The sequence below is a fragment of the Xenopus laevis genome, chromosome 5S (assembly GCF_017654675.1).
Source record: "Xenopus laevis strain J_2021 chromosome 5S, Xenopus_laevis_v10.1, whole genome shotgun sequence".
Lineage (NCBI taxonomy): Eukaryota > Metazoa > Chordata > Amphibia > Anura > Pipidae > Xenopus > Xenopus laevis.
Window position 1 is genome coordinate 107,152,548 of NC_054380.1, and position 27,554 is coordinate 107,180,101.

At 38.8% G+C, this 27,554-nt stretch overlaps 1 protein-coding gene across 1 annotated transcript; it reads right to left on the reverse strand.

Annotated features, from left to right (window-relative positions):
- Nucleotides 1–1,229: 1,229 nt before the first annotated feature.
- Nucleotides 1,230–27,320, reverse strand: LOC108717463 (guanylate cyclase soluble subunit beta-2). Its single transcript, XM_041564952.1, has 16 exons — nt 26,589–27,320; nt 25,812–25,885; nt 21,743–21,837; nt 20,154–20,314; nt 18,244–18,343; nt 17,287–17,474; nt 13,393–13,504; nt 12,182–12,285; nt 10,847–11,063; nt 9,244–9,564; nt 8,307–8,455; nt 7,289–7,435; nt 5,919–6,073; nt 4,735–4,952; nt 4,523–4,651; nt 1,230–2,068 (listed from the first exon to the last, which is right to left on the reverse strand). The coding sequence occupies exons 1-16, from the start codon at nt 26,643–26,645 to the stop codon at nt 1,935–1,937; spliced, it is 2,361 nt and encodes a 786-aa protein (XP_041420886.1). The 5' UTR covers nt 26,646–27,320; the 3' UTR covers nt 1,230–1,934.
- Between the last annotated feature and the right edge of the window lie 234 nt (nt 27,321–27,554).

The window sequence follows — 27,554 nt, forward strand, 5'->3', positions numbered from 1 at the left end:
AAATTGCCTCACGACTTTAGCGCCAGGAGACTAATCTCCCTGAAATCTTCCCGTGTGGCCTAGCCCTAAGGGCAATGACACACCAGGAGATTACGCTAGCGATAAATCGCTGCTTCTTTGGGCAACTAATCTCCTGCACTCTCCAGTAAAACGCTTTCCTATAGGCAATAATGTGAATCGCTGGTGGTAAAACACGTGTCGCTCCAGTCTCCCAAAATCGCTACAAGAGGTTCAAGTGATTTTGGGAAAATGGAGCGACACATGTGTTTTACCACCAGCGATTCACATTATTGCCTATGGAAAGCTTTTTACTGGAGAGTGCAGGAGATTAGTTGCCCAGAGAAGCAGCAATTTATCGCTAGCGTAATCTCCTGGTGTGTCATTGCCCTAAAGGGTTGAAATTGTATTATCTCATTCTTTCCAGTTGTTATCTTGAATAACCTTGGGGTCAGAGAAATAAGCAGCTCTGAAATGAAGTTTCTTCAATTGCACTAAACTGGAGAATTCCAGCTCCTTTACTCATAACATCTCACCCTGTTTTGTTATAGGTTTTTTGCCACTGCCAAGTTTCTACCTCAAAAAGCAGTCCTGTTGTCACTGCTAAAAGGCATGGAAATGAAAAATGTACTCTATTTATTTACAAGTGAGTAGTAAAATCACATATTACTTTGTGTTGTAGGCGCAGGTTATGTTGCCAAGGGAGCCTTCTTAATCTGCGTATATTTATTTATTCATTTTAATGGGACATACCCTGCTGTTCTTCATTAAAGTACCCAGTTAATTTATAGAGTGCTGGGGCCTCTGGTGGTTACACAGAATATTTGATTTGATGAACAGAAGGGTTTTAACAGAGAGCCAACTAACCATGAAAATACACTGTATTCACATTTTTATTGCTTTCAGAATTGATCAGTTTACAGGACTAGTAACACCAAACAAAAACAAAAGAAAATTTGCATTGACACACCAGTTATTCGTATCCTATACATGTAAAATGCTCTATTTAAAGCAGACATCCTGTCTTTATTGCAGTCTGCTTTCTATAGGCTAGTGACACGCGCTAAGATTTGGGGCGATTTAGTCTCCCGGCTGCAAATCACCTCTTCTTTGGGCGACTAATCTCCCCAAAAAGTCTCCCCGCCAGCTAGAATCTAAATCGCCTGCGGGATGGCACTTGGAGGTCTTTGTTTTCAAAAATTGCCCGAAGTTTCCTCATGAGGCAACTTCGGGCGACTTCTGAAAAAGTGCTCCAAGTGCCATCCAGCCAATGATCTACATTCACCGGGCGGCTTAATCTGTCCGCATCTTAGCATGTGTCACCACCCTAAGCTTAGTTGTGTTCAGCCATTTAATATGCGTTTCTGTTTAAATAAAATCACACCCAGTCTTTTAACCAATTGTGTTCAAAGGAGCCTCAAATTGGCCAAACCATGGAGAGCTGCAAATCTGGCTAGGTCACCAAACTAGTGGATCTCTGTCTTATTTGGCCACCTATGCACTGGAACATTGATCTGTGGGCCAAAAATATGATTATACTGGGAGAGATTGGGGTCAGTCAGACAAGAACTGCATCAACAAGTGGTCAAAACCTGGTGGGATTTTCAAACCTGCCCAATAGATACATGGCAAGATATAAGATGCTGTCTTAAAATACATGTGATCTGAGAGAGAACAGGATTCTACATAAATGAGTTTGATGATCTGAATTTCCTCTCACCCTCTCTTTGCAGCTTAATAAGTTCATACTTATGTTTCCAGGATACCATGCAATACGTGGCTGTGCTAATGAAGCATGAAACAGCTAGGAATGAGTGTGTTCCTTTAATTACTGCTGCCTGTTTAGCTCTTTTCAGTCACCATACCTGCAAAGGAATTTAACATTAAAATACCATGACTTTGTGGTGGATTCATATATTTGTTTTAGCCGGTGGCTGTTATAGCAGAAGACAGAAATGTGACGTGACAGTTTTGTTCTGGGGCTTGTCCTTGTCTGAAACGACTGCGTTGGGAAGAGGATCCTCTGCTGAGTGCTGGGAACTTGGCACGCTCCCGTAGCTTCTCGATTTACCTGCAATAGATTCTGTGTCCATCGTTATTATACAAAGCAGAAAAACTTAAATTGTATTATAGAATATTTTATACCATATATGTGACCTATTAGAATCAAAAATGATGTTATATTAAGCAGATAAAGTAGCATTCTTATTATTTTTAGTCTCTTGTGAACTTGACCGTAGACCATTAGATGATTACCATAACTAATGTAGAGCTGCTAGGATGTATTACTCACTCTGATGATAGGTTAAATTAGAAGGTAGAAATACGGCTTACACTTGGCACCCAAGCCATGAGGCCTTAAAGGAATTGTTCAGTATAAAATAAAAACTGGTTAAATAGAAAGGCTGTGCAAAATAAAAAATGTTTCTAATATAGTTAGTTAGCCAAAAATCGAATATATAAAGGCTGAGTGACTGGATGTGTAACATAATAGCCAGAACACTACTTCCTGCTGTTCAGCTCTTTTGGTTTCCACCGATTGGTTACCAGACATTAACCAATCAGTGACTTCGGGGGGGGGCACATGGGTCATAACTGTTGCTTTTGAATCTGAGCTGAATAATAAGGATCAATTGCAAACTCACTGAACAGTTATGTCCCATGTGGCCCCCCTTCAAGTCGCTGACTCAGAGTTAGAGAGCTGAAAAGCAGGAAGTAGTGTTATGGCTATAATGTTAGACATCCAATCACTCCAGCCTTTATACATTACATTTTTGGCTAACTAACTATATTAGAAACATCTTTTATTTTGCACAGCCTATCTATTTACCTAGTTTTTATTTTTACACTGAACTTTTCCTTTAAGGTTGTGAGGCATGGCAGGTACTGTAGGTGCTAAATGAGACCAATGGTGGGCTGATCAAATAAAGGGATCAAATTAATGGGTCAAAATAAAGGAATCATTGAGAAATGGAAAAGGATGTATATGATATAAAACCAGATGGTTCTACACAGGGTTGCTTCTTGCGCAAATGACACATTTATTGTCTTGCTTTGATGTATAGAAATGATTGCCTCAGCTGAATAGTATTTTGGATAATGTGACTAGAAGAAAAGACTATGGGGCAAATTCACTAAAGATGGAATTTTCACTAGTGAAGGCTCTGCCACACTTCGCGCCACTTTACCAGACGCAAATTCGATACCATTGCGCTAATTCACTGAAATGCAAAGTTGAGTCTCTGAAACTGAACACTGGCAAAGTTTCGCTACCTTTAATCCATCATTTCATAGCGATTTTTCGCTAGCGTTCAATTCTGCCTAGCGAAACTTCATTAGTAATCTTACGCTTAGGTCAATTTGAATAGGGCGGGTACACATAGGTCATGTATCACTTATTATTACACATGTCCAAGGAAATAAAATAAATACAAATTATATTGCCCTAGACATGAGCCCACCCTTAAACAAATGTGGCCTGCCCCTCAAATTAGTTAACACATTATGTTAACACATAAATCTTTAATAGTTGGGACTTTTGAAGGCCTGCGTTTTTAAGAACTTTTATGACTTTCTGACATACAGGATATGATGTCACTGACATAAGATTGAGGAGGATGAAGCTTCATTTTATCAGTTCACCAGGTCTAAGGTGCACAAGGAAACTCTGGCAAAAGAGGTGAATTTGCGGAGTAAGAATCGCTCGCCTGAGAGAAAATTTGTCTGGCGATAGGGTGCGAAACTACGCTAGCAATGGTCTCTTTCACTAGCGAATTGTCCTCTACACCTGTTAGTAAATTGCCAATATCCTTCAGGCGAATGTTCACTAGCGACGGCCACTTCACCCTTTAATAAATCTTTCCCAATGGGTCTTTGAGAAATTACTTATTGCTAAGGTATAAATTATCTTACACTGAAGTCTAAAGGGAACAGTCCAGAGTACGCATGAATCCCAGAGCTCATATCTACATTAAACGATAGAGACCTATATCTATACACTGATAGTTCATTGATATTTTCTATTAGAAAAAAGATCCCCCACTATCGCTCTATAATGTCTTTTAATATACTTGTAAGGGAGCTAGCACATGGGCAGATTCGGGAAGATTTAGTAGCCTGGGGGCGATAATCTCTACGGACTGCCTTCTGCCTGCTATAATGAGAAAACGCCAGTGCCAATGCACTCGCGGCGTTCAATTTCCAAAGTCGCCCGAAGTTGCCTAACGAGTAAATGTTCGGAAATCTAAGCAGCGCAAGTGCATTGGTGCTGGCGTTTTCTAATTATAGCAGGGAGAAGGCAGTCCGGGGAATCTGCCATGAATCTGCCCTGAATCTGCCTGTGTGCTTAAACCCTAAAGAGTAATCATGTCCCCTAGAAAGTGCATTTTCTCCAAAGAACCCCAACCTTGACAGTCTTCCCTCATAGTTTACATATTCCATCCCTTTCACCAGTTTAGTGAAGCAAGATATTGCTTGATGTGGAGCTCATATATATTAATTTGAAAATGATTTGGCATTTATTTACTTTTTAGCTCTTTTACTTCTTGGCATCTTTCTTTGTCCCAGACTTGTAGACTTAAAGGCTTGTAGACTTGATCAGAATAGTGCATTGGTATGATAGGAAGGTTTTCCTGGATATCATCCTCTTGTGCTTCTGTGCAAACAAAATATACACTTGGTTATTTTAGAAGATGACCATTTCCTTTTTAATATAATTGACTTTTTGGGCGATTTCACCTCTTGGGGAATTTCTTTGCATGTTTTTTTTGCTGGCTTCATCATTAAGAGACTGAGAAGATGCTCGTCCTGAATCAGTCTCCTTTATTGCTTGACCCAATATCTCTTTCTCTTTGGCACTCAAGTTTCTAATCAGGAAGTATGTGCGCATCCGGCCTTTTCCTTTCACATCAATTTCTCCCCGTTCTGTTATTTCAAAACCTTTACCCTTAAGGTACCTGGGGAAAATGATTATTTGATTACAAGAAACATAATTTATTCTATTTTAGGCTATAATTAAATAGATGACGTTTATTTTCTTAAAATACACAAAGGCCATCAATATCCTGTAAATTATATTTTTATAATTGGTGCTTAGCAATGTAATTTCTGTCACATGACTAACAGAAACTTTGGAATTCTATGACCTTTGGCCTTGTGCCTACATGGTCACAGAACTCCTCTATGATCTATAATATCTTTATAATTTACAACAGCCGGTACATTATTCACTGTAATAGTCACCTAAGAGTCCTATGACCTGTTAAAGCCATTCAGTCTTCAGCCTTTATATGGTGGCTAATAATATCCTTTCTGGGCTGCTTAGACATGCAGTGCAATTGTCGTAATCAATAAAGGGGTTATTTACTAAAATTTGGTCTGGCTTTTTGGGTCAAAACTCAGATTTTTTTGGGTTTTTTTTACTCTGATTTTTCGAGATTTATTAAAGCCCTATGCAGCAAAAAGACCAAATCCAAAAATCCGCCATCTCAGACTTGCTGAGGTTGTGTATAAGCCAATGGCAGAGGCCCTATCCTATTTTGACATTTCTGTGGTCTGCACTGTAATTAGCCCAAAAAGCCGACCTTTTCGGGTTTTTCGGGCAAAAATCTGAAAAAATATCATGCTTCTTGGGAAAAAGTCCAAAAAATTTTCAGGTTTTTACCTGAACCGATTAAGTCAAGCTTTTTTATTCAGAAATAAGGTCAAATCGTGGATTCTAGTTTGGTGGGACTTTTTTATTTACAAAATAAAAAAAAATTCAGATTTTGATAAATAACCCTCTAAATGAGAGTATACAATAAAACATGCTTGATGGTTCACTTTCTCTAAGATTCTTTCTAGAGTATTCAGATTATGCTTAACTCTGCAGTAAATTATCACTTACCTTTATGTGCTCTACTTCGATTTAGATTTAGTTTTACCTGTATACAGTTGGGCTCAGATGAATCTTATTAGGAACCCCATGACTTTCCATTCTAGAGGCTGTATTGACTGTATCCCCAAATAAGCAATATCGAGGCATCTTTTCTCCAACCACTCCAGCTAGCACTGGACCACTGTGTAAGCCAACTCGAATCTTCATGGAAAGAAGCAAAACAACAAGTCACAGAACTAAAGGACTGTCCTTGCATCAGCTGCAACTGCTGCTGAATTTTCTAGACATATTTTCCAGGGTTAGAGAGGCTACAATGCTGCTGCTGCTGCCAATGGTGCAGCTTAACCCCCTTGAGCGATTTACTATATTTCCCTTTAAAGCACAACACACTCATACACATCAACCAAAAATTTAAAAGTACCCAACAATCTGTTCATTCATATTTCTACTTGATAGCCCTACTGTGTTTGCCATCTCCTGCACCATGAGGCAATTTGTTGACTCCAAGGCTACCCAGGTGCTCTCATAGGTTTGGGTACTTGGCAAAGCTCAGTATTATTTAATAAATACGCTAAATATGAAAAGTGTTGCTTAACAAATGATAGACTATAAACACACTATATTACAACTATAACAGAGATACACGCAGCACAGTCAGTGGTGTAACGAGATGTTGCTGGACCCCACAGCAAATTCAATTTAGGGCCTCAATATAGTTGTAAGTTAACATTTTCTTCTACAATATATTAAAAATGCGTATTACTTAGGGCTTCACTGCAACTGTAGGTCCTGCTTCCTCTGTAGTCACACCCATGAGCACAGCAGTGATTGGCTGTTAGACTTAAGCTGGCCATAGATGCAAAGATCCGATCATACGAGTCGAGGATTCTTACGATTTTCGGACCGTGTGTGGAGAGTCCCCTCATTTTTCGTCCCACGGAGATCGCCGTTTGGTCGTTGGACAGGTTAAAAGATTTCTGACGGCTGCCGATAATTTCTCTGCATGTATTGCCGATCGTGCGATTTTCAGTGGGAGACTGTCACTAGCTTTGTCGGACATAACTATCATACGATTGCTTTCAGGGCCAGAACATCGGCTGATATGGCAGGCAGGTCGGGAGGTGGGAAAGTCCGATCGTTCGAGGATTCAAATGATTGGGTCTTTGCATCTATGGCCAGCTTTATTGACCTTTAGCCATTAATCAGCACCTGTAGGTATTTTTTAGATCCCCCAAGTAAATTATTTAAGCAGCAAATACCAGTGAATCCATTGCAGTTACTAGGGGAAGCTATTAAGGTACTTGCAGAACAGCTAAACAGGTGTAAAAAAAAAGAAGACAAAAGTTTTTGGAGGAAAATTGTTCTCATGCAGAAAGATCATTTTTGGCAGGTAAAGAAAAGAAAAGATTGGCTTACCTGTATAGGATTCCCATTGACTGGATTTTTCACTTGTTTTGCCATAAGAATCATTCCTAATGCAAAATTTGCAACTCTTTCCGCATGAGAAGAAACAGGTACTGGTACACCACCCACCACCATATACGCGTCCCCTATTGTCTCCACCTGCAAAATAGACCATCTGATCATCAACCTTGGAAAAGAATCTTAGTCTGCAACATTCTCTGACCCTCATCTCCAATATGTGCTTTTTTTGACACAACAAACCAACAAAAACAATGTAACCAATTTTTATGTTATTAGTTTCAGGGGGTTATTTAACAAAATCCGTATTTTTAAGATTTTTTAAATAAAAAAAGTCTGATCAGACTAGAATCAACGATTTGACCTTATTTATTATTGGATGGTGTTTAGCAAGTGAGCGAATACAGGGTTATGGAAGATAGCTCATAGTACAAGTTGATCCAGGGACTAGTCTGATTGCCATCTTGGAGTCAGGAAGGAATTTTTTCCCCTCTGAGGCAAATTGGAGAGACTTCAAATGGGGATCTTAACTTACTATGTAATCGGTTCGGGGAAAAACTTGAATAAATCGTATGAAAAATATTATTGTACGTTTTTTTGGGCTTTTTCCCCCGAATCGTAAAGTTAAACCCAGCGAAGACCATGATAACTTCCAATTAGGATAGGGACCTCTCCGTGGCAGTTTGAGATTCTGGATTTTTAGATTCAGACTTTTTGCAGCATCAGGCATTAATAAATCCCGAAAAATTTGAGTTTAAAAAAATAAATAAATTGAGTTTTCGCCCAAAAAGCCAACTAACCCCTCACTGTTGGCTTGAATCTAAGATAGATATGCTAAATGGATCCGAGTCAAAGGACCTCAAATCAAACGTTTTAAATATTTTTCTCTTTTAACCTACACATAATTTTCAGTGCATAAGTCTTGGTCAGAAAAGCTCATATCATTGTAATGAAAACTGGAATAAAAGCAAAAAAAATATCAAAGAGTTTTCAAAAAGTAGGTAAATTGTACCTTGTAAACATCATGAACGGTTGTCAGTCTGTCAAAACGAAGATACATAGAATTCAGCATGAAGACTATCTGGATTGGCTCACACTGAGCACAAATGTTGGTAAAAGTTACAACATCACTAAACAATATTGTGCATTCCTTAAATTCCCCTGTAAATCAAAAGAAGGACATGCAAAATGTACAGTTTAATTCATTGTGCTAATAAATCCAAATAATCTACTGAAAACTGTTTGACGTTCATGTGAGCCACGAATAGCAGTGCAGACTTGGAAGACGGAAGGCCATGACCCTACTCAGCCTCTGGGAGTGACCAAGGGATACAGTGTAGTGGGTAAGAGGAGATTTAAGCTGGAGTTGGAGTTTGGTGCCATTTAATTCTAGGATAGGAGTAGCTGACCACAATTTTAGGTCTGTCAGCACAAAAGTCAAGGATTGGAGGTGGGTTTCTTGCTTTCAGCTTGTTGTTTTGCTAGTTGCCACTTATGTGGCCTGGAGGGTTGGGGTACACCAGTTATTAGTTAGTAATTGGACATGTAGGGTGGGGTAAAGGAATTGTCTGACAAAAGCTTCTTGTCACAGCTCTTAGTTGGGCCCTTGCCAGTCTGCCAGGGGTGTGAGTGGGTGCCACGAGAAGGCCTGTGTTTGGGCAATGGTTTAACCCCTAAGGTGGGTGGCCATCGTTGGTTGGATTGGTGGCAACCTATTACAGGATATGGGTTGGGCCCTTGGAAATTATCGCTCTGTAGCAGTCGGCTACTTCAGTACAGAGTGAAGGGTGGGAGGTTCTCTGAGCCAGGAAGTTGTGGCTAGATGACATCAAGGGCCATTGTTGGAAGGGCAGACTGAAAGGGGATCTCTTATTAAGGTTGTGGAACTGATAATATATAGCATACTCTCTATAGTGGATCTTCATCCAAACACTAATTTCTGTATTTACCTGCCTCTACTTTCTTGCCTTCTTTAAGCTGGTTGGCCACATGTTTTGGAAGCATGGCACAGAGTAACAGTTCAGTCTTCTTCTTCTCTTCCTCTAAATGCTTGGACAGGATTCTCAACTCCTCTTTCTTTCTCTCTAGCTGATTGGAAAGTTCCATTTCTGCCAATCTTTGCTGGTTAAGCAGAATTAGATCACGTGTGACATCATGTGGGGCAATGTCAGAGATGTGCATCTGCCTCTCTTCCAGCTCATGCAAAGTCCGAAGCAGAGGAGAACACAAGTATAACATGCACTCAAGTTTTTCCATCCATATCATTTGACCTTAGTACAAATAATTATGTGCAATTAATAATATATATTTACAGGTTTCCATGTAGCACAGTTATTAAAGAGTAGAATTTAATATGCAAATATAGGGCAGAGAAGAATGACTTTGCAGCTGGTTATACAATTAAATATACACTGATTTGGCAAAGTCACCAAATGAGCAGATCTTAGCCCCTATTGGTCATTTACCCCCTTGGTTCATCTGATCGTTAACCCCCAGTTCCAATGGTTGGATAATACCGCAAGGCCATTGGAGGACACATCAATGCACCAAATAAAGATCTCACAAGACAGGATTTTTAAACATCTCCTATAGATATGGGGCAATTTTTCACCAGATATCATTTGGGCAGGATGTCTTGAAGGTGACATACAACTAAGTCGGGAGGGGCCAAATTTGTCAATTCTTATTGGTTCATATATATAGACAATCTGTCAAGAAAATTCCGAAGTGATAAAATAGGCCATCTAAACTATATGACTCATTTACACAGTGGAGTGGGGTGCAAAAAAACATGAGCAAGTCACTACACATCTTATACTTTGCACCAAGTCCTACATTGAGTGCCAACAGGTGCAAGTTTATGTGCTACATAATAGAAATCAAAGACCTGCACTTTCACAAACAATAAAGTTAGGCAGCACTGCATTCTTGAGGGTGGGCTGGAGGATGGCATACAGAATACCCTTTCTCCTAACTGTGCAGATGAACAATTAGAGTGCACTGGTGGGCACATGGGTCTAAAGAGTCTGTCTTCACTGCATGTCTATGGCAGGATTTTTAATCCAGGAGGAGATGCAGAAAACAGCAATGTCCCAGAAGCAAAGCATGAATAAGCACACTACAACTATTTGTAAATGGGAATTTATAATTTATCCTGTTTTATGAAATCTCAGATAAATGTAATCATAAACAGGAATTGGTCCATCCATTTGCCATTTATGGTAGACAAGGTGTTTTCACTGGTGGAGAAACACCAGTCTATGCTCTTGCATAACATGCCCCAGAGTGCTGGCTCTTGTGTATCTTCAAATAATCTGTGAAATGTTCTATAAACCCTTTGTTAATATATCTCATAATAATTTACCAAAACATTTTAACTCACTAATACCATCCAGTAATAGCCTTTTCTATTTACATTTACAATGGGCCAAGATATATTGCAGAAAGTATATGACATTGCATTGCTCAGCATTTCTCTAGGTCTAGCACGACATGTCATGTAGAACATCCAAACTATTACTGCTGATATAATTCATTAGTTACAATATGTACCTCTGAGCTCAAGCATTGGGCGGTCTCTCCAGGACTCTGGCATCATGTGTCTCTTCGTTTGGAAAACAAACTGACTGTTGATAAATTTTCTGACACTGGAAATGGTTAGCGTGACCTCTGGGTGCACAGTACTGAAGTAATGATCTAATCGAATGCCAGTGGTTTGGAGTCCAGGAACTATCTTTTGAATGCTCACACCTGCTTGCTTCACCCTTAGCTTTCAATGATACAAAATATACACTTAAATAACATTTAAAAGCTCCACAATAGCCAAAAAAATCAAGACACTCTTCATCTGTGTGTATAGCTTTGTAACTATTACTAAAATAAGGGCATCCTCTCACAGTACATGCAAATATTTGTATTGTAAATAAAGTCGTAACTTGGACGGGTTTCTAGGAATAAAAAAACAAAATCCAAAAGAAATAACATGTTCTGAACAGTCTTTGGTAGTTGCCATATATCAAAGTTACTCCTCCCACAATATGCCAAGCCTTGTTTACAGTTGTAGTTTGACAAGTTATGAGGAATTTATGGGCCCATCAACCCAAAACCTTCTCCGCCAACACATACTGGATCTGTCATATATCAGTCACATCCCCATCAACTCTTGCAAAACCCATCAAGCAGAATAAAGGTAGCAGCCCAACACAAGATATAGGGACTTGTAGCCATTAATACTCCATTATTGCATTGAAGAATGCATTTCTAGATGCACTGCTTTTTGTAGTCATTGCAGTACTAACAATACAGATTAAATGGGTAATTTATGAGCAGTGCACAGAAGTCATCTTTGCATGAACTCTAGGCACCATTGGGCCCCTTAGCTCTCTGGCACTTCTTCCCCAGGTCTCATGTCTATACATTTACCGATTCCTTGGTTTTTGCACTAGATTTTTATTATATTACTATGTATTTTTTATTGCTGTTGATTTTTCATTTATAATTAGCAGAGCTGGTGTTGTCATATTTGTAGCACTTCGATTCATAGCACTTCAGCTAATTATTGATTGCGCTTGTCCCATTATTGCATTGTTTATTATCAACATATACAGTTGTGCCTTTCCATTAATGCAGGCTTTACTGAGCTAAGTAAATATTTTAACATCAAGATGACTTCAAATTAAGCATGTGTTTGTACAGCACCATTGTATTCAGTGAGTTATTTATGCCTACTGTGCCAAAGGCAAACAGGCAGAGTTTGTAACTCTCTTTCTTTCTATAGTTCTCTTAATTTTTTCTCTCACTTTCTTACTTCTCTTTCTCTATTTCACTCTTACTTTTAAAAATACATTTTTTATAAAACTATTTCTTTAAGGTAACAACATGTTGTACCTCTTCATCAAATACAATGTGGAAAGGAAGTCCTTTGCAAAAAGTTTCTACATCAACCCACAAATCCTTGGGATACACTGGACGAAATTCCCTTAACATTCGACCTTTAAAAAGAAAAACGCATTATTGTTCATCATATATATTGCACAGAAATCCTTTCATCCCTATTCCTACTGCTATTGTGTAATAGGAACACTAGGTTTTGGGCAGTAGGTGGCAGATGCTAAAGTTGACTTGTTGGAAGCTGACTGCTAGGACTGGTGTGACCCAGTGTCATCATGATTCCAGCATGGACACCTATATCATCATGCTGGCACTGTGATGTGAGGTTGTGGTGGTTGTGGCTCATCTGTACCAAATTCTAAAAATACAGCCTAAACAATAGGTTCAATGCCCTGTTTTAAATCTTAGTTGCTGGGTTATTATATTTTATGACATTCCAAGTTCTTATTCCATACGTGTCCCTAACCACCTTGATTTCTGTCTGTTCTGGCCTGTGCCCAACTACTAACTTGTATGCCTTGCTACTGGACTTTATATATATTCCTCCTGAGTTTGACTTCCAGGTGCGAAAGGCCCTTAGCACTGAAACTACTCCACTCAACCCCAGGTTCTAGAGGCACATGAAGGGGATACAAGCAGGGCCGGATGTACATAACAGGCACCCCTAGGCCCTCTGGCGTTCATCGACACCGTCCCCTCCTCTTCCTTTGTGCACATGTGCAGATTTTCAGCATCGGGTCTGACTACTGGGGTTTGATGCTCAGGAACTTTTAAAAACTATTGTATCTCCTGCAAATCACCACTGCTTCTGAACCAATGCTGGTATGGTTTGGCAGCTTGCGGCCCCCTTAAAATTCTGCCGCCCTAAGCCCGGGTCTTTGTGGCCTTTCCACAAATCCGGGCCTGGATCCAAGAGTAATAATATGGCTACTCTCCTTCTCTTTTATAGTCCATAAGCCTAAAGGAAACTACCTGACCCTCTTGAATCAATATGACCCTCCTTCAGAGACTAAAATGCCACAGAGATTACTTTTCATTAGTCCTTAACACATGCATTTGTGCTTGTCTCTTTAAACTTGTACTAGAGTATGTCATTTCACTGTTATCTGTACATATTACTTCTAGATATATACATAAAACATATAAACATATATCATTATATACACTGCTGAAACTTTATATAAAACATTTGTTCAAAGAATTTGTACCTCTTCCAAGATGAACTATGCCCCTTATTGTCGCCCAGTGATTCTTCTTTACAGGACAAACAGATACTTGTTTTTTCCTGTCTCTGTACTTGTTATAAGTGTTCTCAAAAGTCTGTATGCCAATATAAAAAAGTAGTAAATCTTCTAAACACATGTGCTATAAACAGGCAATACAAGAGATATGTTATAAAAACAGTAGTGGCTAGAGGAGATTTCAAATGTGACACAGTAAATGACTTGTTTATGTACCAGTAGTGCACAGAACTGTGCATGTATATCTAAGTTAACCAATGTAACAGGCATTTTTGGGTTAAAGTTTCTCTTGTCATAACAATACTATAAATTTATGAAGAGAAGGGTGTTGTCATTCCAGAACTGTCCATAACAACAGCCATTAATTAATCATCTAATGTCAATTTAATTGACCTTCATGCTGAGCCCACAGCTACAGTTTTGGATTCCCAAATGGGAGCAGGACCTTCAAGTCCAAGAATAATATTTATAAAACTCACAAAACAACCTTATTTGCAATCAAAAGGAAAGAAGGCAGCACCATTCTGTACACACTGTAATAATTGCAGGCAAAAGATCCTCCATACCAATAGCTTCTATTACTGAGCACAAGATAGCAGGGTTTTATATAGCAGCCATAATCCAGCCATAACTCAAATAAACTAACCTGTTTCAAACTCACAAACAGTCACAACAGAATTTTATATTTCTGGTAATGAAGCAGATGTCAATATGGCATTCAACTATGGTTGCCGCCTGTTTATTTTGAAACAGTCAAGTTTTTATAGGGATTGTCTGGGTCATCATATGTAGGGGATTTAGGATTCACCTCTGATGAAGTGCCAGAAAGACGCATGAAACACGTCAGGTGACCTAACATGTCATAGGGTAGGAGTACATCTGTAAAGGATGCCTGTTTGTTGTTTTAATTATCTCAATAAAGCTGGACAGTTATTTTTATCCCATGCGTGTGGAATGGCTTTCTCACATACTAAATCCCCTACATATGATGTCCACTGGAATGGAGACCAGCATGAGGGAACCAGCACACCATTGGGATTGGACACAATGGAAGAGTGGCCACAGCACGGGCATGTGAGTTCCCTTTTTTTCTAAATCATTGTCTGGGTCAGAACTTCCTGGTTTGGGTTTCAGAGGTCTAAAACATTGATCCCCAAAGAGTGGCTTGTGAGCAACATGTTGCTTACCTATCAGTAGGATGTTGCTCTCAGGGACCTCAAAACAGATGCTTATTTTTGAATTCCTGACTTGAAGGCAAGTTTAGGTGCATTAAATAACAGGTGTACTGCCAAATATAACTTCCTGACGTTTGCCAGTCCACTTGGTTTTGGTTTGCCATTCCATTTGGTACCAAATAACGACTTATAGTACTTATTGGGCGCCCCCTAGAAACTTTTTTCATGCTTGTGTTACTCCCTAAATTTTATTAATATTCAAATGTTGCTCACGGGTAAAAAAAAATAAGGTTGGGGACCCCTGATCTAAAACCTGATGAGCAGCTGTCTGATTGACTAAAAATTGAGCCAGTCCTTTCATACAGCATCGTAACTCCACCCCCATGTGTCATTGGTTCACTACCAGTGTTATTGACTCTACCCTAATGCCATTAGCTCCAACCTATTACATTGTGCAGGCCAACCCTCTCCAGATGGTCTCCAGGTAAAAAGTGACAATGCTACATTAAATATATTTTCCATTATAAGCAAAGGAATGTTTAGTCACACATAAAATAATGCAAGTTTTAAGTATTCAGATCAGTCCAGTCCCCAAATCAATTAATGCTTGTTTTCATTATACATGCACTAGAGCTCCTGTTTGGTTATTACACTGAAGCAAACTTAACCCATTATACATATACAGTATATACTGTATATATTACCCACTTTGAATTATTGTCCAATCCTATAGAAATCACTGTTGGCAAAAGAAAGAATACACAGTTCAGAAAAGAAATAAGGAACAAATAGCAGTAACAGCAGGTAGTATTTAAAGGAATTGTTCAGTATAAAAATAAAAACTGGGTAAATAGATAGGTTGTGCAAAATAAAAAATGTTTCTAATATAGTTAGCCAAAAATGTAATGTATAAAGGCTGGAGTGACTGGATCTCTAACATAATAGCCAGAACACTACTTTCTGTAACCAATCAGAGACTTGAGGGGAGGCACATGGGTCATAACTGTTTGCTTTTGAATCTGACCTGCATACTGAGGATCAATTGCAAACTCAATGAACAGTTATGTCCCATGTGGACCCCCTTCAAGTCACTGACCAACTCAGAGTTAGAGAGCTGAAAAGCAGGAAGTAGTGTTCTAGCTATTATGTTAGACATCCAGTCACTCCAGTCTTTATACATTACATTTTTGCCTAACTAACTATAATAGAAACATTTTTTATTTTGCACAGCCTATCTACAGTATTTACCCAGTTTTTATTTTACACTGAACAATTCCTTTAAGTGCAGCTTTGTTAGACAGACTGATGTGCTTCAGCAACAGCCATGTTATTTACAGTCATTAAAATGCTGCATGTTAATAAGATACAATTTGTACCCTGAAATTTCCTATATAGTAGCTTAGAGTAAGCAGAGCTTCCATAGGCAGTTCAGTGAGAGATTTCCAAAGGTGCAATTACCAGTGACTTATTCATGTTAGCCTATAGCTGTGCTGGAACTGGAGCCCCAAACTGGGGTTTCTCTATGTGCAATAAAATTTCCTTACGTTTTCCCTATTGTCTTTTTCCCCCATTTACTGCATGTACAAATAATAATCTTTGTATGTACAATACAAGTGTAATGTACAGTATGTACAATACAAGTGTCAGAGCAGAAAGGGTCAAATTTAACCCTTCTGCATGTTGTATCAATTATCTATATGCTGGGGGTAACCCCCTCTGAGTGCATGTCCATTGTTGACTATCAATTGTTGTGATAGTCAAATGGTTCTGGCAGTTAACGGGGTGCATAGGCCTAAGATGCTGCTTGAGGTATGCAATGTACAAACAAAATAGGTATTTCAATAAATCACACTTTACAAAGATAAAAGGAGACATATAGCATAGCTAAACAATAATCATAGTATTGTAGGCAATATTTAATAATACTGTATATGGTGTTGGTTTCACTAAAAGCAACAAATTAATAAATGGCCCCTTTAATGGAGCTCCCCATGGATCTGCAATGGTCTCTGTCCATGTTTTAAGTGTAGGGTGGGTGTGTCATAACAGTCCCTGCCAGAAACACAATAGGAGGGGGATAGCCAATTATAGCCCTGCAGTCACCCAAGCAAAGACAAGCTTCAGTTCCCTATCAGGTATGCTTAGCTGTTGATTGGCCGAAGAGAAAAAAGGTTTGATACACTCACGGTTGTGAACGAGGCACTGCAGGGAATATTCTGGTCGGTGAAAACTTAGACTAAATCACGTGACTCAACGTGAGTATGATACGTAGCAGAAAAAATAATAAGCTGCACTCGACAACTGAATTGGTGTACACGGAGGTACCTCCTAACTTTTATTTATGCGGAGTACATGAACAACCGAACATTTCAGGGGCCGGCTGCCCCCTTCATCAGTGATGTACCTCGGTGTACACCAATTCAGTCGTCGAGTGCAGCTTATTATTTTTTCTGCTACGTAGCTGTTGATTGGTTCCTACCAGCCCCCTCCACACAAACACAATAGTTGGGTGGGATTACTTTAGGTTTTTGCAGAAAGATTTCTATAGTAACCATCAACACTACTTTTTAAGTACATTTATTCTATATTTAAAGTATAATGCATTCTTGTTTTTTTACATAATATGTCTCCTTTAAATCTGATTTGTGCTGTTCCATAGATTCTTTTCAGACTGCAAATACCTTACCTTATTCTTAATGCCTTGGGATACAAGTGGGGGCTTAGTGGGGCATTTTGTAGGAAAGGCTGGCTTCTGTGTGACCAGAAAAACAACGTGTTCTTTCTTTCCTGTGCGCTCCTCTTCATCAGTCTGACTGATTATTTCCATTGAAATTTCGGTTTTGAAGAAATCCATTGCCACAGCTCCCATGATACCTGCATGAAACATGCAAATAAAATAATAAAGTCTTACATGAAGTGAAGAGCAGATCGGTCCCATTTGCCTTCACCGAAAATTCACAAAACTTTATAAATTCTCCAAATGCATTAAAGTCAAGGGGTGCTTTTTTTCCGCTCAACTTTTTCAGCGCACAATTGGAGTCTGTGGGTGTTTTTTGTTGCAAAACCTGATAAAAAATTTTGTTCATTACTGTACTGATGCATTATTTTATCCGGGTGCACCGACCAGGATGAAATAATTCACAACAACCCTGGTTCACCCGAATCCACACTTACTCCACTCCCCTCCCTTTGTTGTGTAAGCCAGAACAGGAGGAGAGTATAGGATTTAGCAATGCTGTACACTGAGAGGGCAGAGGTGTTTTTTTTTTTGTGTTTTTTTATTTTTGACTAATTTAGCTTTTTCTCGATTTTTCCAGACTGTTGGGTATGGTCTAATTTACCCTAGCAACCAGGCAGTGGAGTGAAAGAATGAAATATGAATATAAGAGGGCCCTGAATAGACAGATAGATTTAAAAAATCAATAACAATTACATTATAAACTCACAGAACAAAAGTTTCTTTAGCTTCCTAGAGCTAGAGGCAGCATAAGGCAAATTTAAAACTTATTCCTGATTCCTATACATTTGACCTTGCAGAGACATACATATATCTGTAAACAACACAATATGGCTCGTCACAAACTGGATACGATTATATTCTTTATTGGCCCTTCCATAAACCAGGCACATAGAAAGTTTTTACCTGGAACTATGTGACAGAGGCCTCTTCTGTCTGAATAATAATGCAGGTGCATGGATCCATCCCCATTCATCTCTACCCTAAAGGATGGGGCATTCATTTCCTGTACATCAAGGGAACAGAATTAGTGCCAGTAAAGATGCCATCACAGCAAAGAAATATGCATTCTTAAGCAAAAATGATAAAACAACAAAATGGAAGTGAAATTTGCACAATATTTGGAGTGGTAAAGGTTGCCTTATCCTGCTATACTGTACCAGCTATAAACATACTGTAACTAATCAATATAATTCCCACTTATGTGACCATATAGGAAAATAGATTGTACATTATTCCTGTGTGACACTAGAGGTCATTAGGCCCACAGCAAATTGTATTTTAGGGTCCTCTGTCCCTCAGCGCTGGGAAATCTGCACAGGGTACTGATACACTGTATGGAATCCTTGAATTTACATGTTAACTGGGCCATGCTATATGACTGGGAAGGCTGTGTTCTAATGCTCCAATGAGTGACATAAAGGTGCTACAGTAAAGATGCTTCTTCTATAATAAAGATGCTGCTTTCATTTCAAGGTAGGTACAAGTCTCGTCATGGAACAATAAAAGCCTAAACCTTTGTGAGTGTGTGTTCATGCAGATCCTGCACACACACCCACATGCACGTGAATGGCCAGGATGCTGCTGACTTTTTTAAGACTTAGTTGTCACCTCTCTGGTAAAACTGATGCTTGATGCCAATGCTATTAATAGGGATGTAAGATAAAAAATATATAGGGGAGATTGTTCACTTTTTCTACTCAAGAGTGCCATGGGTCACGCAAGAGTTTTTGAGTTACATAACCAATGTGGTGTTGTCAGTTGCCTGGCAATTACTGGAATGCAAAGGGTTACATTTCACGTAAAATTATTTCTTTACCCCAGGAGGAAAATGGGGAACAAGGTGGTCCTCTATAGCTTTCCCTTTGCCTCTTATGTAAATGCAGCTGGTCAATATCAATAAAAATGGCAAAGAAATCAGAAGGGGATATTTTACTGTATGCTCCATGGAGCTAAAACCTCTCTCTGATGTTGTTTGTTTATTTGCACTAAATTAATTATTAGTTCCCAGTTGTGTGTCTGTTCCCTGTTCTAAGGTATTATGTAAACAGTATATTGATCTATCTATCTATCTATCTATCTATCTATCTATCTATCTATCTATCTATCTATCTATCTATCTATCTATCTATTTCTATTTATCTCTATCTATCCATCTTTCATCAATCAATCTATGATGTTACTGTTGCAGCTGCAAATTCTGTCATTAATATTTAACATTGAATTTTATTTTATTAATTACATACCGCATAAGAAACGTAATTACATCTCATACCGACACCAAGCTTAATGGAGGCACGTGACATGACGAGGAACAAATCATGAGAATGAGTCCCATTAGCTTTCCATAGTGAACACCTGTCTTATGGAGTGCACTGAATGTGTGTACTGCATGTCAGATCCAGTTCTTTTTATGGTTTCCAGGAACGACAGCACTTGTTTTTGCTCAAATTAACTCAATATCCAATACAGAACATGCACAGGTCACATGGGAATTTGCAGTGCTTACCAACTCGTAGAAAGGCAAATGTGTTAAACCTTTAATTATGCAACATGATCATACCTGCAAACTATTTTCAAAGTTTGGAAGGTCATGTAATTACATATTTACATTAAAAAATATTTATATGCTATTCTGTCCCTTGGATGGGCCTTGGGTGCACCTTGTATATATGTAACTTTTTTTTTTTTTTGCTCTCTGAAAACATCTAAGAAAAAATGATTGAGAATACATTTTTATAGTAAACCATCACCAGAATTCTCAACAACTCAAAAATGTTACCCATAACCCAGCACTGGGTGATATCCTAACTTACTTGGTAGGAGAGTGACAGATAACTGTGTAAAGCATCCAGGTTTGCTATGAATTCATAAAGGTCCCCACCCAGAGTCCTCAACATGTGGTCATAGCCTGACTTTTTGCAAAATTCAAAGAAATATTCACCAAACTGGCGCAATACTGCCTCTGGTGAAACATCTGGAGATTAGAAAAAGAACAATAATTAGGTGGCAGCGAACATAACAGAATACTGAAAAGAGCAACATATATTTAATCTGCAGAATTTATTAAACTCGCTTGCTAATGACAGTTTTGTCAGACTACAGAAATTCATTTTATTGACACATATTCCTGTAGCATAACTAGACGTTACTGGCCCCATTGTAAATTTAATTAAGGGCCCCAAACGATTAGTAAATTGACCTAATCTACCAAGATATAGTGGGATTGCTCAGCAATTGGGCTTTACTGGGCCCCTACACTCCTGGGACCCCCTGCAACCGCAGGGTCTGCTTCCTCTGTAGTTACACCCCTGACATATTTCCAGGGACACCAGGCATATGCTACTTAAATAATACCCCTCCTCCTCTTGCGCCCAGCCACACACTATGGGGACAATTTATTAACGTATTTTTTCACAAAGTGAAAAGAATGGTTTTAAAACATAAAATTTTCTATATTTATTAAGCGTAAAAGCCACAAAAACAGGGATTTCAAGGTTTTTGTATTTTCACTGGGATTCGTTCTGTGTTTTTAGCTTGGGCCCAAAGCAACAGAAACAAGTATACCATTAAAGGGGTGGTTCACTTTTAAGTTAAGTTTTAATATGTTATAGATTGGTGAATTCTAAGCAACTTTTAAATTGGTCAAACTAAATTATTTAGTGTTTTATAGTTTTTGAATTATTTGCATTTATCTTCTCTGTTCAGCTTTCAAATGCTTTGTAAGGCTACAAATTTATTGTTATTGCTACTTTTTATCACTCTCTTTCTATTCATGCCTTCTCCATTTCATCATCCAGTTTCTTATTCAAGTCAGTGCATGGTTGTTAGAGATGTTTGGGCCCTAGCAACCATATTGCTAAAACTGCAGAGCTGCAGGATAAAAAGCTAAATACTGTAACTCAAATACAGAAGAACAATTGCAAATTGACTTAGATTATCACTCTCTACATCATACTACAAGTATGGGACCTGTTATCCAGAATGCTTGGGTCGTGGGATATTCTGGATAATGTATCTTGGATCATACCTTAAATCTATTAGAAAATCATGTAAACATTAAATAAACCCAATAGGCTGGGTTTGCTTCCAATAAGGATTAATTATATCTTAGTTGGGATCAAGTTACTGTTTTATTATTACAGAGAAAATTTGGATTATTTGATTATAAATCTATGGGAGACAGCCTTTCCGTAATTCTGAACTTTCTGGATAATGGATCCCATACCAGTACTACACCATTTAAAGGTGAACAACCCCTTAAATGAATTAGGGTTTACCTTGACAATGCAGACATATAACTTGCCATTGGAGGATGCAGGATAGATAGATGATAGATAATTAATAGATAGATAGATAGATAGATATAGATAGATAGATAGATATACAGATAGATAGGACTTACCTAACATGTTGCAGACTTTTTCAACAAGCTGCAGCGTTATTTCATCTTTGTATACTTCATATGTCATAAATGTATCTTGCACTCCAGTTTGGACCCTGCAACCCAACAAGAGGTTGAATTGAAACAGCCACAGGCATAGCACGTCACATCCTCTTATGGGTGCACCACTGAACAAATTCACTTAAATGCCATAAGTATCCATAATAAAAGGTCAAATAAACAAGTGGGAAAAGATGTAATAGTAAGAACTAAAGTACAGTGCACTTGATATTTTTATCAAATTTTGCCACTTGCTAATATGTATTACATTGCTAAATATGTACTTTTTCGGTATGGAAGAGTATCATCAACCAAGTTTCTCCAGAAGGGAAGAGATGGAGGGGCTGTTTTACAATGAAGTAAAATAGCTTTTTTGGCATAGTAAAGATGTTGGAGAAAGCAGAGTTTGGAATACTGTCACAGTCCCAGGTCCTCCATGACCCCCAGCAGGCACCCCAGATATTTAAAGCATCTGAAATATAGTGTCCAGTCTCTCTAAAAATGTTTGATGATTGGAGAGTTCCAGAACACAGGAATTAAAGGACCCACCTCTCATTCACATTTAACCACATATATGCGGATATATAAGTATGGGGGAGATATACAAGGTTCAAAAATGCCATCTTTATCTATTTCTTACTGACATGTCTGGAATTTGTTTCAATACAGCTACCCACATGTTTCAGCGAGCCCAGGCATGTCACTGTAACACTTTCTAGGACCCTTGCCCAAGTTGGTCTGGTGTTGTTCTGGTTGGAAATTGAGCCTGGAAATCCTCTAGGGTTGTTGAGGGGTTATTTAATTAAGGGACAAGCCACCAGTGTGCACATGTCATTTGGTTATCCAAAATGTACAATCTGAGACTGTGGAGTACTAAACCGTCATGATTAATAGGATAGGATCCTCTAAAACTTTAAAGCCAATACATGGATGGTTCCCCCACCAATAAGAATCTCTAGATACATGTGTAAACCATTGAGAGTGAGGTGCAATGGGAAAATGATGTAGAGCTTAAAGAAATTTATGAGAAATACCATTTTGTTTATTCTACCAGTTAGGGAATGGGTGGTCTACATTACCTTAAAGGAACGTTAACAGCAAAAAATTTATATAATGTACTGTTGTGCTGCAGTGGTAAAACTGAAGTGCTTGCTTCCGAAACTCTACAATGGATAATATAAGTAAGCTGTTAGTCACGGGGGCAGCCATTCAAAGCTGAAAAAGGAGAAAAGGCACAGGATACACAGCAGAATAACAGATAAGCTCTATAGTATACAATAGGATTCTGCAGAGTTTAACGGTTATCTACAGTGTATCCTATGCTTCAATGGCTGCCGCCATGGCATACAAAGACAAAATTGCATCCAGGAAACTAATCCGATTTAACCCTTCAAGATTTACTTATTCAAACATCATGTCTGTGACACTTCTCCCAACACCTACCTATTCCGTCTTTCTAATGCTCCTGCCCTATTTAGCCTGTGTGTGCCATAGTCTGCCTGCCATATGCTCCTTGTGTGTGTCATACTCTTCCTGCCCTGATGCTTCCTGTGTGTGTCATACTCTGCCTGCCCTATGCTCCTTGTGTGGGCCATACTCTGTCTGCCCTATGCTCTCTGTGTGTCCCATACTCTGTCTGCCCTATGCTCCTTGTGTGTGCCATACTCTGGCTGCCCTATGCTTCCTGTGTATGTCATACTCTGCCTGCCCTATGCTCTGTGTGTGTGCCATACTCTGTCCGCGGCATACTCAGCCTGCTAGGGTTAAGTTCCCCTATGGTCTGAAAATCCCACATGGCTGGAAATCCCCTGCTAAGGCCAGCTAAGTGTTGGACCTAAATTGGATCTGGGAGGGGGAGTACGTCCTTTGTGCCATGTGCAGTGTGCCCTGGCAGATTCCAGATTTGGCCAGAAGGTGTCACTGTTGCACAAGAAGTATAAAAAGCTGAGCTGCCATGTGCTCAGGGTCAGCCTACTTCCTATTAGTGATGGGTGAATCTGACCCATTTCACCAAAAATTCACAAAACAGCAAAGCTTTGCCAAAATGCATTGAAGTATATGGGTATCAAATTTTTTTGTTGCACAATGTGGTTGGTCAATTTGCGCAACTATCTTTTTCACCCATTGTTTTTATGGGTGACATTTTTGAGGCTCATCACTACTTCCTATTCACTCCAGGATGGAGCAAGTCTTTTCGGCTGTGGTCCTTGAATCAAAAGGCCCCAGGCCATGGAGAAAACCCCATGGGTGGTGATGCCCTTTGGGGGCTCGGAGATAACAGGACTCCAATAATCACTAGGAGCTTAGAGGCAGCAGAGACAGTAAAGCTGCCTGGTAATGGATTCCTGTTAAAGATGCTGCAAAGTTCTCACACTCCAGATGAATGTTGGAGCCGGCTTAAAAATTGCAAAAAGCTGTGGATGCCTGTACCAGTTCTGTGTGAGCCCTCAGTGAGTTTGAGTCTGAGGAAAGGGTATCCAGAGGGACCCTTTTTGAGAACTGCCTGCTAAGTGGGAACAACTACCTCTGTCCAACAGGAGAGGTATAAAGGGTAGGTAGTACTATCTGGGCTCTTGGGACTGTGACTGTGTGTCCACCAGTAGTGGACTGTGTCCTGGGTAGAGACTGTGCCAGGCCACATGGGTACCCCAGGGCAGGGTTGATATTAAACTGTAATTTCAATTTTCCTTTTCCTTTCTAGTTATAGAAAATTATATTGGTTACTGCACTTGCATGTTTACTTATTGTTTCCTAGTGGGACCACCAGTAGGTGTATCCCCAGATCCCACTAGGTGGAGGCACTGCCATTAAGAGGAATTCTCAATACCCTTTCATTTAGCAAAGGGGATTCAGGACCCATATATGCTAAGATATTAATGATATACATCCTATAATACATGTGAAGCCAAAATATGGTTATATTATCACTTGGAAATAGCTATTAAGGGGTCATTAAGGCTTTAATCGTATGCTGGGGAATGTTATTCACAGTGTGAGGAGAGCATATATGGATATAAGGGTATCTTATGACAAATTGTTTTAACATGAGTAATATGTGATATTCCTGCAGTGAGCACCAACTGTGTGTTTTAAAAACTGGTAGTGGTCAACACTGGCTTCCACTATAAGCCCTCCACCACATTGGCCAGAAAAACTTTGGCCCTTGATACTACAGAAGTTGGACAGCACTGTTCTATTAAGTTACAAAGCAAATATAGAGCCACCATACATCACCTCTCTAAGTACCAAGTACACCCCAGACTTAAACCTCATTCTGCATATGACCTCCTTCTTTTCCTGCTCACTTCTGTGCTACACCCATCCTCGGGAACTTCCTCCCTCATACACGCACTAACTACTAGCTGTCTATGTTTTACTGCACACTTACTACTACTGGCATTATCAATAGGACCACATTGGTCACCCTCACCTTATGCCTCACTTCCTCTCCCTATTAGATTCAGATGTCCCCTAAGTTGTGCCCTCCCCCCTATTGTCTCCTAACAACATACAACTGTAGCAATCAGCATTAAATCGTAAGGTTTTTTGGACAGGGTCCTCTTTACCTCTTGTATTGGTTATTGGCTGCTTTTTTTCTTATTCTTGTATGTTTCATTTATACACCCATTTGTACATATGTTAGTTTTATAAATACATGTTAATAATATTCTTTTTGCCTGTATATGTTAACAGTTATGTCTTGTGTTTGTATAACCTTCCTCTGTAAAGCACTATGAGAGATGATGGTGCTATATGAATAATCATGAAAGACTTTACCAGTGCACTTTAATTTTTATGGAATGTAACGTGAATTGCATAAACACGAGTATCCGCCAGAAATATTCCTCATCAACCTCATTAAAAGGAATGTAAGCAGCTAATGGTTATGGTGCAAAAGGCACTTTAAAAATGAGCTCCATTATCTCATGGAAATAATTGCTGCAGAACTATCCGCTTCATGGTTTCTAACTACAAATCCCAATAAAAACAACAGCCCCTTCGAGCTCTGATAAACTAAGCTAGTTATCACCTCAGTAAATCCCAGGTTTCTTCACCATATTTTTCTATCACAAGTGACTTCAAGCAGGTGTTAATGAACCCATACTGTAAGAAAGAAAATGAGAAAAACATTGTGTTTACATACAAATATGACAATGCTAGAAAGGCTGCTTCTTCAAAGCTCAGCACATGGCCCTATTTATGTTATTAAAACAATATATATCATCTTTTTTTTTAAACAGAGTACAGGTATGGGACCTGTTATCCAGAATGCTCAGGACCTGGGGTTTTCCGGATAACAATCTTTCCATAATTTGGATCTTCATGCCTTAAGTCTACTAGAAGATTATATAAACATTAAATAAACCCAATAGGCTGGTTCTGCTTCCAATAAGGATTCATTATATCTTCGTTTGGGTCAAGTACAAGCTACTGTTTTATTATTACAGAGAAAAAGGAAATCATTTTTACAAATTTGGATTATTTGATAATAATGGAGTCTGTGGTAGATGGCCTTGCTGTAATTCGGAGCATTCTGGATAACGGGTTTCCGGATAACGGATCCCATACCTGTATAAAGATTCTGTATCTCCGGTAGATTTTCAACAAATTCTAAGTTAATAATTCATTCAGGTTTAACTATAACAGATAGGATTTTAACAATTGTTTTATAACAAGTAACATGTAAGTATTACTTAGATATTTATGTTTATATTTTGAATTAAATCTATGATATGTAGACAGTAGGAAATTACATTGTATTACGGCTTTAATGAACATTTCAAAATGCTGAACGTTAAATACTTACCATATTTGCAGGCAGTATCTTATTCTTTCCAGAGAAGGTTAAATAAACCGAAACCATGAGCCTCACGCTTGCTAAAAAACATGATTGTACCTTTAGAGCGAGTGATTTTCAGTTTCTGTGGATTGCAGGTTACATTTTGATACAATCCGATGACATGAAGACATTAGAATGGTTTAATTTCCTGAAGAATTGCATAAGGGATAAAAAAAAATACAGAAAGAAAAATATCTGTAAATGAAAGCAAAATGACTGGTATGTATTTTGTTCATTCCAGCGTTTCCCAGTGACGAAACTTCCCCACAGCTAATTGAAAATCCATCAGGAAAGCCCTGATTTTATGGATACTGAATATGGAAATCAAACCCTGCGTTTGTGTCGGCTTCTGTCAGGCGCATATTTGCAAGGGCTTTTGTTTCCAAAACAGATGTTTAAAGCTGATTTCAAATCTTTGTTTGGTTTTCACAACTGCTGTCCAGTGCTGCTGTTGCAGAGACCATTCGTTTGCCTACATCGCTTCTGAGCATTTAACTAAACCAATCTGCAGACGTATGTTCCTTGAGTGTTTCTGCTAGATGAAATATCTCCTTCACGCTAGTGCTCCCAATTCAGTTCTTAGCCATTTATGCAAGTCACAGTCTGCTGGAGAGCGGCTGACACATGGATAATGTATTCTCCTTGGAGTCCCTTCCACCAGCAATTGTTGTGACTGGTAACAAGGATCCTCTCAGCTCAGACGGTCACTCTACAATGACTATGTGACACGTACAGTGAAATATAGTGCCATTAAAAGAACCTTGCCAAAATTCCCTGGACTATATAGGGGAAGTAGAATATTACCCCCAACCTAAACACAGGCGGTTCTGAAATCTGATGGTTGGTAAGTGATATCCAGTATGACAACTATCCTTGATAATTATAATATATTATATAACAATGTCATGTTTACATAAAGATTCCTTTTGAACT